The sequence below is a fragment of the Dermochelys coriacea genome, chromosome 10, assembly GCF_009764565.3.
Source record: "Dermochelys coriacea isolate rDerCor1 chromosome 10, rDerCor1.pri.v4, whole genome shotgun sequence".
Taxonomy (NCBI): domain Eukaryota; kingdom Metazoa; phylum Chordata; order Testudines; family Dermochelyidae; genus Dermochelys; species Dermochelys coriacea.
In genome coordinates this window covers 31,538,958-31,553,311 of record NC_050077.1, presented here as the reverse complement: position 1 = coordinate 31,553,311, position 14,354 = coordinate 31,538,958, and the positions used below count along the sequence as shown (strand labels likewise).

The 14,354-nt window shown below is 38.2% G+C and overlaps 1 protein-coding gene and 1 long non-coding RNA gene across 18 annotated transcripts in view; both read left to right on the top strand.

Moving 5' to 3' along the window:
• The window catches only part of LOC119863013 (katanin interacting protein), a 166,660-nt gene that overhangs the window by 30,927 nt on the left and 121,379 nt on the right, over positions 1-14,354 (top strand). For all 16 annotated transcript variants that reach the window (XR_006274744.1, XM_038420691.2, XM_038420689.2 and 13 more), the window contains one exon: positions 257-388. Coding sequence is in view for 15 of the 16 variants with exons in the window: in XM_038420691.2 (XP_038276619.1) it covers positions 257-388 (132 nt within the window). In the remaining variant the exon portion in view is untranslated. The remainder of the gene's footprint in view (positions 1-256; positions 389-14,354) is intronic.
• Positions 3,509-4,961, top strand: LOC122456086. Of its 2 annotated transcripts, XR_006274747.1 has the most exons (5): positions 3,512-4,214; positions 4,291-4,411; positions 4,506-4,598; positions 4,683-4,769; positions 4,869-4,961. It is a non-coding gene; the product is annotated as an uncharacterized LOC122456086 (long non-coding RNA). The 2 variants fall into 2 exon arrangements; XR_006274748.1 differs by having other exon boundaries at positions 3,509-4,411.

Below are 14,354 nucleotides of genomic sequence, written 5' to 3'. Positions count from 1 at the left end.
TCCGATTGATTCAGCTCTATAGTGCAAATGCAGCCATTGCTAATACTAGTAACAATAGTAGATAAAATTTCACATGGGAGAGTATTTTTAAGTTAATGGTATTCCTTTAAACTTGGGGAAGGAATGTTTTTCCAGTTACATTTGAAAGTTTATATCTAATATGCATGGATATAGCATTGTACGGAGCATGTGATAACTACATACTTAGTGTGCTAATAACAGAAGAAAGATGTGATTTGTTTGTTTGTTTTTATAGACACCTGTGCTGATTAAAACGGAAACTGGCTCTAGACTCTGCATTTCACCTCCTCTGGAGTACTCTGATGATTTTGAACCTTATGAAAGCCTGAATATGGAGACAAACGACAATCATATTAATTGTTCCCAGGTACAGTTTAACTTCTGCTGTGGCATTGTTCATGATCAAATGTGAGTCTTAATGAAAGTGGGCTCAATTGCTGTAGTTTTGGCAGCTGAATACTAGTTCTCACTAATTCAAGCAAACCCATAATGTATATGGATAATTAGAGTATTTGGGAGTGGTTAAAAGTGACACCAGAAGGGTCAAAAATGAAAACATCTAATGTGTCATTTTAAAAGCATCAGTTTAATCTAATTGCAGTCTACAACACTAAAATACTTAAATCATAATTGTTTGTCTTTTTCATGGTATCACTACAAGGCAGAATTATCGGTTCTGCTGAAGGAAAGCTTTCAGCCCGTAGAGTGATTGTCCACAAAGATTCCACTTTCTCAATTTTTGGGTCAATGGCAAACTTTGTCAGTGATGATTTTATGTTTTTGTCAGGTCATTGATAAAGATGTTAAAGTAGTTAAAAACTTTATAGCATTCTTCACCATATAATTTTGTCCGGTTTCTTCTCCCTTCCCCTGCTTCTGGTTTATGTCCCACCCCATGTCTCCTATTTGGACCTGCACGTTTTTGGTGTGGTTGGCCATTTTGAAAAAATATTTATGGGGAACTTAGGGTGATTTGTATGTGCGGGTTTTTACATACCAAGGTAGAAGAAAATACGGTTTTTTACACGCTTTTAGAGAAAAATAATTTGATAGGTTTTTAGATAATTTACAAAATAAAGTGGATTATCACAAAGTGGTAAAGGAAAAATGTCGGAAAAGAGTTTTTTAAATCTGCACTAAAGGAATAAGTTTTAAAACACAAACATGTCAACAAAACTCTTTAGAGAAAAAATAATCTTTATTCATTTTTTGAAATAAAGTTTGTGACGCTGGCCGACCAGGACTGCCTGCTCTTGCTATGGCTTTAGGCCTCAGGCGAGCACTGACAAATTAATCACTGGAAACTAGTCTGCTTCACTTATGTACTAGTATGGTTACGATGGGTATTGGACTTATAACAATGTGTTTGGTGTTTAGACTTTAGAAAATTCTTGTAAGTTGCTGCCTGCATTAACCTCACTTATAATATCTTTATCACATGCTATAAGGTAATATTTAAGTTTTTGCTTTGTATCTGTAAAACATATTTGCTCTGAACTGAGTCAGGAGGAACCATCTCCTGCCCATCAAGAAGGCCTATCAAAACTAAATGGGTCATTGTGGGACATCAGAATACAAAGAGTTGGTTAATTGCCCCATTAAACCCATGAAGAGGCTATGTGCAAAAGGGCTTGTCCCATCAGCTTGAATTCTGGAAAAAAGAAATAAAAATAGCTGACAAGAAATTTTTTCATCTTTTGCTGCTTGGACTCTCACAGGACCAGAGCTACAAAACAGAAGCAAAGATTCCTAGGGTTAACCTGGGTTAGCCCTATAAAACATTCAGAGCTGACAGATTACTACAATTCTGTCAGCTTTTGAAACCAGAGACTGTAACTCATTTGTGTATATTTGTGTGCTCGCTTTAACTTTGTAATAACTCGTTCATTTCTTTTCTTAGTTAATAAATCCTTAGATATTTACTATAGGGTTGGCTACAAGCGTTGTCTTTGGTGTGAGATATAAGGTACAAATTGACCTGGGGTAAGTAACTTGTCTTCTAGGACTGGAAGTAACCTGACTATTTTGTGATCTTTTGTGTAAAGTGACCATCTATTAATGCTTAATTTAAACCAGGGCTAAACCCTGGCACCTCTAGGCTTGGCAGTTCATAACCTCGGCATATCTGGGCTTGCTGCATCAGTTATGAATGTAAAAACAATTATTTGAGCTCCAGCACCTCTTTCGTTACAAATTAAGCACTGACATCTATCATATAGTCCAGCCTGTCTGAGTGGCAAAATAGACTGGAATGCCCCAGGGGACTGTCTGTGACTCCATGGTAAGACTTTATAGTGATTTAGGAGTTCACACTTGTTACTGGGTTGGTGATATCTGATATAGAACATACAACCAGTTTGGGGTCTCTGCTCTGCTTCTTGACAGTCTGTCCTAAGGTTGGCACTCAGTCATAAGCAAATACAGATAGTGTGACAAAAATATTAAATATTAGTTTTTAGAAAAAAATTTTCTTTATGCATTTAGGTTATTTTGAAATAAAGTCTGAAAAATAATTGTATATCTTTTGAAATAAAGAATAGTACATGTATTTTTAGAGTACATGAACAAGACACAAACTGAGAGAACCGCCAAGAAAAGCAAAAGCCTCTTAGCCTGTTACAGAAAGAGAACAAAGAGAGAGAGAGAGAGAGAGAGAGAGAGAGAGAGAGAGAGAGAGTTTTAAAGCAGCAAGAAAGCCTGTTACTGATCACATGGCAGAGAGAAGAGAAAACTACCTTAACCCTGTGACTGCCTTTAGTGAAATGCCAACAATTCCAGGGTCAGCTAGCTTGGGGTAAATCACACCTCTTGGCTGAGCCAATCAGAAGCTGTTCTATAACTGCATCATCTAATAAAGAAAAGGAGTACTTCTGGCACCTTAGAGACTAACAAATTTATTTGAGCATAAGCTTTCGTGAGCTACAGCTCACTTCATCGGATGCATTCACGAAAGCTTATGCTCAAATAAATTTGTTAGTCTCTAAGGTGCCACAAGTATTCCTTTTCTTTTTGCGAATACAGACTAACACGGTTGCTACTCTGAAATGCATCATCTAATGCATCTCCCTGAACTAATCATAATGTCCCACATGACCACTGAGGCATGGTTATCAAGGGTTGGTCCATTTAAAAAAATACAGCTGTTTTGATGGGCCATTTAGAAATAACCTTTCGTGGAATGGATTGATTCAGTGGTTCTCAAACTTTTTTTTCCTGCGGACCACTTGAAAATTGCCGAGGGTCTTGGCGGACCACTTAGGGATCTTTCCAAATGTTGTTTGTACCTTTAGCTAACTAGTGTAAAGATAACTATTGTAAATATTAAAAAAAAAGCTTAATAATAATAAACTTTTTTTGTTCTACAAATAAAAGCGCACAACTCATGTTTTCATATCAGTAGTTTTACTTTCTAATGCGATGGATGTGTCCTCTCTCTCTTGCTGTGGCAGCCCCCGACCTGGGGCTGGAAAGGAGGGGGGTCTCTCCCCCACCACAGCAGCCACAGAGCTGAGTTTGGGAAGGAGGGCCATCTCTCATCAGCAGTCGCAGCCTTGGAGCTGGAGAAAGTCTTTCTCTGGCCGCCGCAGCCTTGTACATCCCAAATTCCCCTCACCCCCTCTTCTCACTCCACTGCTCCCTTCCACCTACCTCCTATTCCCCCCAAGGGCACCACCTCACCTTACATGTGCATCTTCTCCAGGATGCCTGCGCGGCTCCACTAATTAGGTGTGCGGCCCCCCAGGTGCTCACCTTAGAGGGAACTATCCACAGACTGCCTGAATGAAGTTTGCGGACTACTGGTGGTCCACGGACCACAGTTTGAGAACCTCTGGATTAGTCTGAAAAACTCTAGTCAATGATTGTCTGACCAGTGTGTATAAAACCATGCTTTTTTGCAAGGGGTTTTAAATTGGGAACTTATAGATAGCAATCATGTTCTTTTACAAGATGCCTACAGACACCAAGAAGCTAGAATTGCCTTTGCATGTGTTCAGAAGAGACAACCTGTTTACACTTATTTTGCTAAAGAGGAATCACCAATACCGAACCCCATGTTCCATACAGAATTTGAACTGAAGAACCAGGGAGACTTTATGGAGTTGTCACCCGTTGCAAATGAGGGAAAAGATGTAAAGGACAGGGCACAGAGAGATTTGTTGCCTGTTATGGAGCCGGCAGACTCAAGGGCAGAGGTAAGAAGGGTCTGTATTATTTTATAACAAATTGTTGAAAAATTATAAGAGGTTAAATATTTATATTTTTTTATAGGCAGGAGAGGAAGAAAATTCTTATATACGTGGACGGAGCGGCTGTGGAATTGTCAGAGGCTAGTGAGGCTGAGAGTCAGGCAGTAACTGATGAATCATGGGCAGATGGCGACATTGTTATGGTAAAAGTAGCTGAATGTTTTTACAGATTCTGAAAAAAATTATTACAATCACACTTTTGAAATGAGGGGTTTGTTTTTTGTTTTTTTTTGACAGATAACCAAGCCAGGACCATACAGGATCACAACCCAAGTGTGTAGCAAGTGGTCATCAGCTTCAGAACTATCTAATCCAGAAGCCCATGACAAGGTAAGACAGCTTAGAGCATTTTAAAAGAAAATGAGGTAGAAATACAAGGTTTAAAACCTAACCATTTGTTTTTTAATAATGGAGCAAAGACAGATGACACGGAGAGAAACTCGGTTCCTGACAATGCGACTAACGGGGATGATGATGATGATGATTCAGAAACAGATGAGAGTATGATTGAGGTAGCATGTGTGAATATTTTGCCTTTTTAATTTTTAAACTACCACAATGAAGGATTTAAACCTTTACTTTTTTCTTTGCTTTTGACAGATATCTTCAGGATGAAGAGGATAAAGAGAACCAGCCTTCGGGAAGGATAAACCTGATATGCACATGCTGCTTTTGCATGAAGCAAGATTAAAACAAAAATACTGTAAAAAGTACAGTAGAACCTCAGAGTTATGAACACCTTGGGAATGGAGGTTGTTCGGAACTCTGAAATGTTCATAACTCAGAACAAAACTTTGTGGTTGTTCTTTCAAAAGTTTATAAATGAACATTGACTTAATACAGCTTTGAAACATTACTATGCAAAAGAAATATACTGCTTTCTCTTTATTTTTAGTAGTTTACGCTTAACACAGTACTGAACTGTATTTGCTTTTTTGGTGAGAGGGGTGCTCCCCTGATTTCTGCTGCTGCCTGATTGCATACTTTCACTTCCAAATGAGCTGTGTGGTTGACTGGTCAGTTTGTAACTCTCGTGTTCGTAACTCTGAGGTTCTACTATAAGGTGGTTGACCAACAGAGCTGTAAAGACTGTTGTTAGGGCCGTTGTAGTAAAAACCCTTTACCTTTGCTTGAAAGAACAGCATTTAGATAACTGTGAAACTTGTGTGATAGATTAAACCAGTCAGTGCTGCCACAATTGTGTACTTTGGGGATGCTTGGAAACATTTCACCAGATTGGATGCATTTCTTCGGAACTGAATGTGGCACAGATCCTAAGTATAATTATGAGCGAAAGCTACAAACTGAAAGGGCTTAATCACTTGACCTCTGAACTATAACTGAAGTTGTCAAAATGATAAAGGGGGGTAGAAGAGCCACCATATCCGTTGTCACTGCTGATAGGCATTGGAAATAAGGTGCCAGCAAAAATTGGCCAGATGGTGTGTCAGAGGGTTTGTAAAATAGATTATAAAACTTTTTACATGACAAAACCTCATCTTAAAGGGTAAAAAAATTGAAACTGAATATTGATTAAGTTGTACATGGCCCACAGTCAGAAACAAATGTAAAATACAAATATATGTATAGTTGCTTCACATATTACTCTGCTTTTAAGTATTAATGTAAAATATGGTGGATTGCTCTATATTATATAAAAACAAACCAACCCAAATTTGTTTTTTCTGATATGTCTTCAAGTTTTGGGTCAGAAATAGTGGGATTGCTAAAGAAAATGTATTACTTTCTTAGGGAGGTTGGGAGTTTTGGGGTTGTACCCCCTTCTATGAGGCTGCTAATAAAACATAGTAAAATTCTGAGTAGAAAACGAGTTGTAGCTTGGCTTATAGATCAAGATGCTTACACTTTGCACAAACCGGCAAGAATTACATTTAAAAGAAATAAAATGGTTGTGCCTGATCTGGATGTCAGCATGACCCCAACTCAAACCACAGTGATGTTTGTAAATATGTTTTAACGGTGATAGACATTTTGTCTAAATACGCCTGGGTGATATTCCTAAAGAATAAGATTGGAAAAGAGGTGGCAAAGGTGTTTAAAGCTATTTTTAGGTGTTTAAAGTTGGGTGCCTAAAAAATTACAGACAGATTGAGGAAAAGAGTTTTTAAACAAAGCTTTAAAGATTTTGTTAAAACAACAATGTGTACACCATTTTGTTACAAATAATGAAGTCAAGCCAGGGCTTGTTGAAGTTTAACAGGACTTTAAAATCAAAGATGTCAGTATTTTACCACCCATAGCACCTGTTGATGCATTGACATGCTGCAGGCCTTCACATACTGTTACAACTGAAGTTATCACAGACTATCAGAGAATGACCAAGTGATGTTTCCCACGCTAACTCACTGAGTATGTGGAAAACTGTTTATGGGGACAGTTTTAAAATAAAGGCAATGTGAGCGCTTTTTAAGAAAGGAGATCATGTAAAGGTGTCTAAATCAAAAGGAGCTTTTGAAAAGAGATATCTGCAAATCTTTATCAAAGAATATGTATCATGTCTGTTTTAGAACAAGGGCAGAGACCAGTGTACACATTAAAGATTACAGAGAAGAGGAAGTTGTGGGATCTTTTTACACTGAAGAATTACAAGAAGTAACCAGGACCGTGTTTGCAGAATAGAAGAAATTCTAATGAAGAAAGGATGGGTGAGAAACAAGTATTTTCTGGTGAAATGGAAAAGGCAGCCTGAAATATTTAACAGTTGGATTAAAGCGTCTCAAGTTCAAGAACTCCAATAAGGGCAAAAATGGCTGAAGGAGGGTTTTATGTCACTTTATCTCACAATGCATCTTCAGGGACTTTTCCTCAAAATACTAGTTCCAACTTTACAATACAGTTAGCCAAGCCTTTAAATTTGATTGGTAATTGGGATGTTGCTTTATCAGAAATTGATTGTCACTCATGGAGCACAATCTCTCATGATTTACCATTCGTGATAGCATTGAAAAAAAGGTGATGATACTACATAGAAGTGGATTATGCTTCAAGCATTCAGTAGAGAACATCAGTGAAACCATGAACAGCGGTCCCAAGATGCCTGAGGTCAACATCGTTTAAAATGCAGTGACCAGAAGGATTCAGTTAAAAGCAAAAGCAGACAATGAAAACTACTTTTTTTGTATGGGGGGAATTGGGAGCAATATTGGGAGCTATACCGAATGAGAAATGTAAGATAGTCCCACACCCTGCAGACGTTACAGGGGGCTTTAACACTTTATACATGCACATGGATATAGTGGAACATCAGTTATTGGGAGACCACTATATGCCACTGTTGCAGCAACAAAGAATTTATTACTATCACATATGACATACTGCATTATGCCCCTATGAGTAAGCAACACATCAGTACCATCGCTATTGAAATAAATAGTTGAAACAGTAAAAAAGTTTCATTTCATTTTGGGAAGGTGATTGTTAAATTGCATTTGTGCCCCAAGCCAGTTGAAGGATGTTGACTGTAAAAAAAATTGGGGGGATCCCTCTTTGTGTAGGAACTACTACAAGGCCTAAATTGGTTATGCCTTACTAGGAATATCTAGGATTACCCATCATGCATGGGGCAGGTTTTGATAGATATTCTGTAGTCTTTTTAGAAAAACACTGATTTTGAGAAGGGGTTTAGAAATAATTAAGCCTCACATGAAAACAGCAGTTTAAATTATAATCACAGATACAGTGAACCATATGTCTAGTGCCATTATGAACAAAGTAGACATGCGCATGCAACAGGAAGGTCTGTCTAGTGGTGATGAGAAAAAGCAGTATCACACCATCAATTTACAGGCCCCCGGGCCCTTGGGAGGAAAAAAAAGCTGTCAGAAGATGCTTCAGAAGAGGAAGCGGAGCATTGCCGGTGGTAAAAACAATATATTTTTAAAATACAAAATGGCTTTCATTCATTATGGTTCTGAAAAATGTGCCAAATCAGAATTGGATCCATTTCAGATAGCCCCCGCTCAAGCCAACATCAAGAATAGCTTTTATGTAAAGATGCCACCTTTGGCTGCTTTAGTGGTGAATGCCTCTCTAGAATTTTTTATTTTGGGACACAGGAATCATTATTTAGACCTCCACAACACAGTGCTGTACACGTGCTGCAACTTTGTGAAAGAAGACGGGTCAGACATTGACGAAGATGCCATGGTAGCCCTAACAAACTACTTTATCGCAACCTTTTTAACCAGTTGGATGCCCGTTTAGGTGACCATCTTATCAGCCAGAGTAACAATTGTTACCCTTACAGAGCCTTTATAGAATTGATTCTGAAGTACAGCCTCGATACCCTTGCTACACAATTTTCCACAGAAAGGTTTCAGAAAGACACAGCGACAGCCCATCAGAGCACCAGTTTGGATGGTGTGGGTAATGGGGTTTATGCACAGGGCCGAAATAACGGCCCACATCAGGAAGTTGGATTTTTTGAGGCCTCTACAGAGCGATTTTGTTTTTTTCAAGAAAAATTGCTGCTGAATACGTGGACTAAAATTAAACTTGCGCATAGCAATGATTCTTTTTGCCTCATGAGTGGGAATGCCAATCAGAGCTACAAAGTGCATATTATTTCAGCATCCCTTTCTGTAAAATGTGTGTGACATTGCACTCCATATGCTTTATGAAAATATGATTATGAATGAATACAGTATGATGTAACTGGAATACACTTTATGCAAAAGGTCTCTGTAAGGTATCATTACAAAGCTCATAATCTACAGAGTGTGTTCATCCTATTTGTTTGCATGTATTATTTCTGAAGTTAGGAGAATAAGATATAAACTTATATTACTGATGTAAACATATTAAGTGGAAGCCATTAAGGGTGCTTCAGAATCAATGAACTGTAAATGGCTCTGTTTACTTGCAAACCTTCCTGTTTGTATGTAGGCAGCCCAGGAAGAATGGAGGCTGGGGTCTCACAGATGACCATGTCACTTGATAATGAAATCCATCTTAAATCTGGTTCTTTTCCATTTAGAAGGAGGGGTGGGGACTCAGAGACAAAAGATTCCCACCTTATGCCAAAGCTATAAAACGGGGTGGGGCAGGACAAAAGGGCCTGCCAGTCATGAGAAAACCCGTGCTTACCACCTGAGATGTCTGCTGGAACTAACAAGGACTGAACAAGGGGAAGGATTGGGGCCAGACTAGGAAGGAGTCTAGTCTGTGAAAGAAGCTTATTGGAACATCTCTGAGGGTGAGATATTATCTGTAATCAGTTTCTTAATGTATTAGGCTTAGATCTGTGTGGTTTGCTTTATTTTGCTTGGTGACATACTTTGTTCTGTCTGTTATTACTTGAAACCTCTTAAATCCTACATTTTATACTTAATACAATCACTTTTGTTTGTTAATGAATCCAGAATAACTGATTAATACCTGGGGGAGCAAACAACTGTGCATATCTCTCTATCAGTGTTATAGAGAGCGAACAGTTTATGAATTTACCCTGTATACGCTTTATACAGACTAAAACAGATTTATTTGGGGTTTGGATCCCATTAGGAGCTGGGTATCTGGGTGCTGGAGTCAGGTAACCTGCAGAGCTGTTGTCACTTAAGTCTGCAGCTTTAGGGGCGTGGCACGGACCCTGGGACTGTGTTGCAGCAGACTAGTGTGTCTGGCTCAACAAGGCAGGGTTCTGGAAGTCCCAAGCTGGCAGGGAAAATGGACTCAGAAGTAATTTCAGCACATCAGGTGAGCGTCCCAAGGGGATCACTGTAACTGAACCTGTCACAGGGTGAAAGTTACCCCAGGGGTCTGTTTGGGCTGTGTAGAGGCTCTAATGCCAGTGCTAGGTACCCTGTGGACAGAATGGGCATGAATGTATTTAGTATTCCAGCTGGTAGTCATGTCTGTAACCAAGAAAACCTCTTTTTGGGACAGTTATTAGTTTTATAGATAACAATGCCATCAGTGGCACTTATGCTGAAAACCCTTTCAACTTTAAACATTATGACATTAATTTTTTGGCCTTATAAGTGGATGGCAAGCAGGTGCCGCCTAACCCTCTACAACCTGATTTTGAGAATGGAAACTGTGTGAAGGAGTACATGCAGCTCATGCAGGCACCTGGGAAATATGTAAAAGACCGAGTGCTCATTGTGGTGACTTTGCCCATGCTGTATACCTTCAACCTGACCAGGAATGCACCGATCATTATTCTCTGATTAAAACTGGAAACTGAAGAGCAGAGATTTGTTTTTCTATGGCGTTGCCCTCTACAGTCAACATCATAGTGTATGAGGTTTTTGATGACATACCCAAGGTTAATCACAGAAGGAATGTTCCGTTTGATTCTATGTGATTGTAAACAACATGCAGTTAGCACTTTTTTTTAAATCAAAGGATGCTGCTTTTTTAGATTTTTTTTTTTTCCTGAGTGACCTGCCTCCAAAGAGTTCTGTGACCAGAAGACCCCTGGGACTTGTAAACACAACTCCCCACAATTTACCCAGGGAATACTGGCTAACCCTCTATTTACCAAATCATGGGCCAGGACAGTTCTTTGACTCCTGTGGATTTTCCCCGGATAGTAACTTTTTTCCTAAATCTTTCTTTTTTTTTTTTTTAAACCAAAGACAGCTACAAGACCCCCTTGCTCTTACTTATGGATATCATTATATATTTTGTTTAAAGAAATGTAGTAAGGGTTTATCTTTTGATCATATTTTAAAATTGTATATAAATGATTTACCAGAAAATGACCACATGGTGGTGTACTTTGTAAATGGGAAAAAGTCCAGACATGCCCCAAACATGTTTTAGCATATCCAGACTTGTCTGTCGTTTTGCAAGTATAAAGATGTTCATCAATAAAGCAACCCCACACATTTGATCCTGTGAAGTGTACAGATGGCCTGGTCTCTACAGGCTTATGTGTAATGAAGGCTCTGGATGCGTGGGGTTGTTTAGAATCAGGGTTGTTATCCCATCTTTGGTGTGTTTGCTGCTTACCCCCACTCTTGCTTCCCCTGGACACCATAGATGCTTCAGGGATTCTTGTAAAGCTAACTTTGCCCTTTTTAAAAGTGGTTTCTTGCGATCTTTCTTGTTGCTGTTGTGCATCTTGTTGGCTAACATTTGATGAAGTAAGTAAATGCCAAAGTAAATGAATAAAACGTTTTGCATTCCAGTTTAAAACAAAAGCCTATATTAAAGTGTCAGAGACAGAGATAGAGACAGGGCATTAATGTAAATGCATAGCCCATCTTTTTACTAATTTTCATTGTAATTTAATTTTAAGTAAGACAAAACCAAAGTTTAAAAAAAAAAAAGGGGGGGAGGAAGGGGGAGGAGGGGAGGGAAGAAACTTTCTTATCTCTACAAAAGCAGTACACTAAATTCACAGCCTTTATATTATACAAAGATACCTATTCGTAGTAATGGCAACTATGTTTAACCCCATTTAAGCCATGTATATATATTTTTAAAAACAAACTTTAAAATAGATATTTTAAAAAAAACCAAAATTCAAGCTCTCGTAAGCCAGAAGCCCTTTATATATGCAAAACCCTGATTATTTTAATACTGTTTATTATGTTGTTGTGCAAATAAAGTAGGTCGCGGCCCCATTTTAATGGGGTTGCCAGGGCTGGCGACTTGCTGTGGCCTGGGCCAAAGCTCAAGTCCGAGGGCTTAAGCCCCTGGTGGTAGGGCTCAAGTTACAGGCCCCCTGCCCGGGGCTGAAGACTTGGGCTTGGTGAGATGGGGCTTTGGCTTTGTTCCCCCTTCTCCCCTCAGGGTGCCGGGGCTTGGGTGGGCTCAGGTTTTGGTCCCCCCTTCTGGGGTCCTGTGGTAATTTTTGTTGTCAGAAGGGGGTCACGGTGCAATGAAATTTGAGAACCCCTAATTATTCTATAGTGAAATTTCCCCCTGTGTTTTAAATAGCATTTTATTGGAAGACCCCTATATTAAGGCTTTTTATATTATACCCTGGCATTTTTTACCAATAGAACAGTTTTTGTTTGGTACTTTCAATGGAAGCTAAAACTGTTTTTAAAAGGGAGAGGATAAAGTATCTTAAATATTTTTTTTCACTAAACCTCTATTTCTAAATTAGGTCTTTTTATTATGGAAATGACCAATGCTGTATTTTCATGTTACACTTTTCATAGTTTGAAATAATTAAAAACTGTATGTTAGCAAAAGAATGACTGTTTTAAATTGAGGGGGAAAAAGAGTGAGATAAGGAGATTAGGGGGGCAGACTTTGGGTTGTTTCATCAGATAACCATGTGGGGGGGAGGTATGTTTCCTAAGATAAGGGTGAGTGGGATCAGCAATGCAGTTATATCAGTGATTCTCAAACTTTTGTACTGGTGACCCCTTTCACATAGCAAGCCTCTGAGTGTGACCCCCTTTATAAATTAAAAACACTTCTTAATATGTTTAACACCATTATAAATGCTGGAGGCAAAGCAGGGTTTGGGTTGAAGGCTGACAGCTCGCAACCCCCATGTAATAACCTCACAACCCCCTGAAGGGTCCCAACTCCCAGTTTGAGAACCCCTGAGTTATACCAACCTAATGCCCAGCTTCTTCTGTCAACATAGCTACTGCCTCTCGCAGAGGTGGATTAACTACACGAGAGAAGCTTTCCTGTCCGCGTAGTATCATCTTCACTGAAGTGCTACAGCAGTACAGCTGCGTTGCTTCAGTGTTTTAAGTGTAGACCTGCCCTTAACCATTCATACAGTTAGAAAAGTATAGCTTCATGGCAAAGGTGCCTCTTTGCTGCAAAATGCTGCTTTCTTAATATTACGTTTAAATCCAATATAAAAGCATGCTAACAAAAAAAAATGTTCTTGCAAAAGTTATTAGAAATAAAGCTCAGAGCTTCAAATAAAAAAAGAGGAGGGGGAAGTCTTTATCTTATTCCTTCATGCAGTTACCCAATCCATTTTTTTTCTTTTTTAGACTTTTTTTGTAAATGATGGGAATATTACATTCACCCCAAAAATCTTCACATTTTACAAAGATATTCTATAAACCACTTACAAAGTTTAAATTAAAGACCTCCTTACGGTTAAATCAATAGGTGCTCATTTCCAATTAATGTAAAAGCCTATAAAATACATTACTTCAAGTAAATGGAATAAGGGAAGTTGATATAAAGGTTAGACATAACATTCGTGAAGGTCTATCTATCATTTTTAAAGACAAAGGCTAAAGGCATTATGTAAAAAAAAATAGTTTAACTCCTGGTACAAAACTAAAAAAAAATAAGGATGTTCACTATATTTACATACTTTTTGTAAATAAAGAAATCTACACTCATTTCAAAAGTTTGTTAAAACTTTACTTGTTTAACAGCATTTAGATTAAAAAAAAAATTGGGAAAGAAAAAGTGTGTGGAAAAAATAACACTTTTTACCAGAGATAAAGCAGCAAACTGTTTTATATAAGCTAGTATTTCTTTTAAGTTAGCCTGTGTGTATTTTCTATGAAGTGTGTAATTCTAAAGCTTTTTTATAGTTTACAAATAGTAAGTTTTTAAGAGACATTTTCATTTAGGCAAATCTTTAAAAAGCAAGCCAACACTTGTTCTACAATAACTTGTTATGCAGTGTTTTGTTGGTCGATAGCTACACCTCAGTGGTCATGTGGGACATCTTGATTGGTTCAGGAAAATGCGTACTATGACATAGCTATAGAACAGCTGCTGATTGGCTCAGCCAAAAGACCTGGTTTGCCCCAGGCTGGCTGACCCCAGGATTGTTGGCATTTCACTAGAGGTCGCCTCAGGGGTGAGGTGCTCTTCTGTTCTTTTTGCCATATGGACAGTGACACAGGCTCTCTCTCTCACTTTAACTTTTCTCTTTCTGTAACAGACTAAGAGGTTTTGCTTTTCTTGGCTGTTCTATCTCACTTTGTGTCTTGTATTTTTGGAGAAAATAAACATGATCTATTCTTTATTTCAAAAGACATACAATTATTTTTCAGACTCTATTTCAAAATAACCTAAACACACAAACAATATTTTTTCTAAAACCTAATTTTTAATATCTTTATTTAAAAAAGTATAAAAATTGTTCTTCCTCTAAAAAGACCTGTTAACATATTTCTT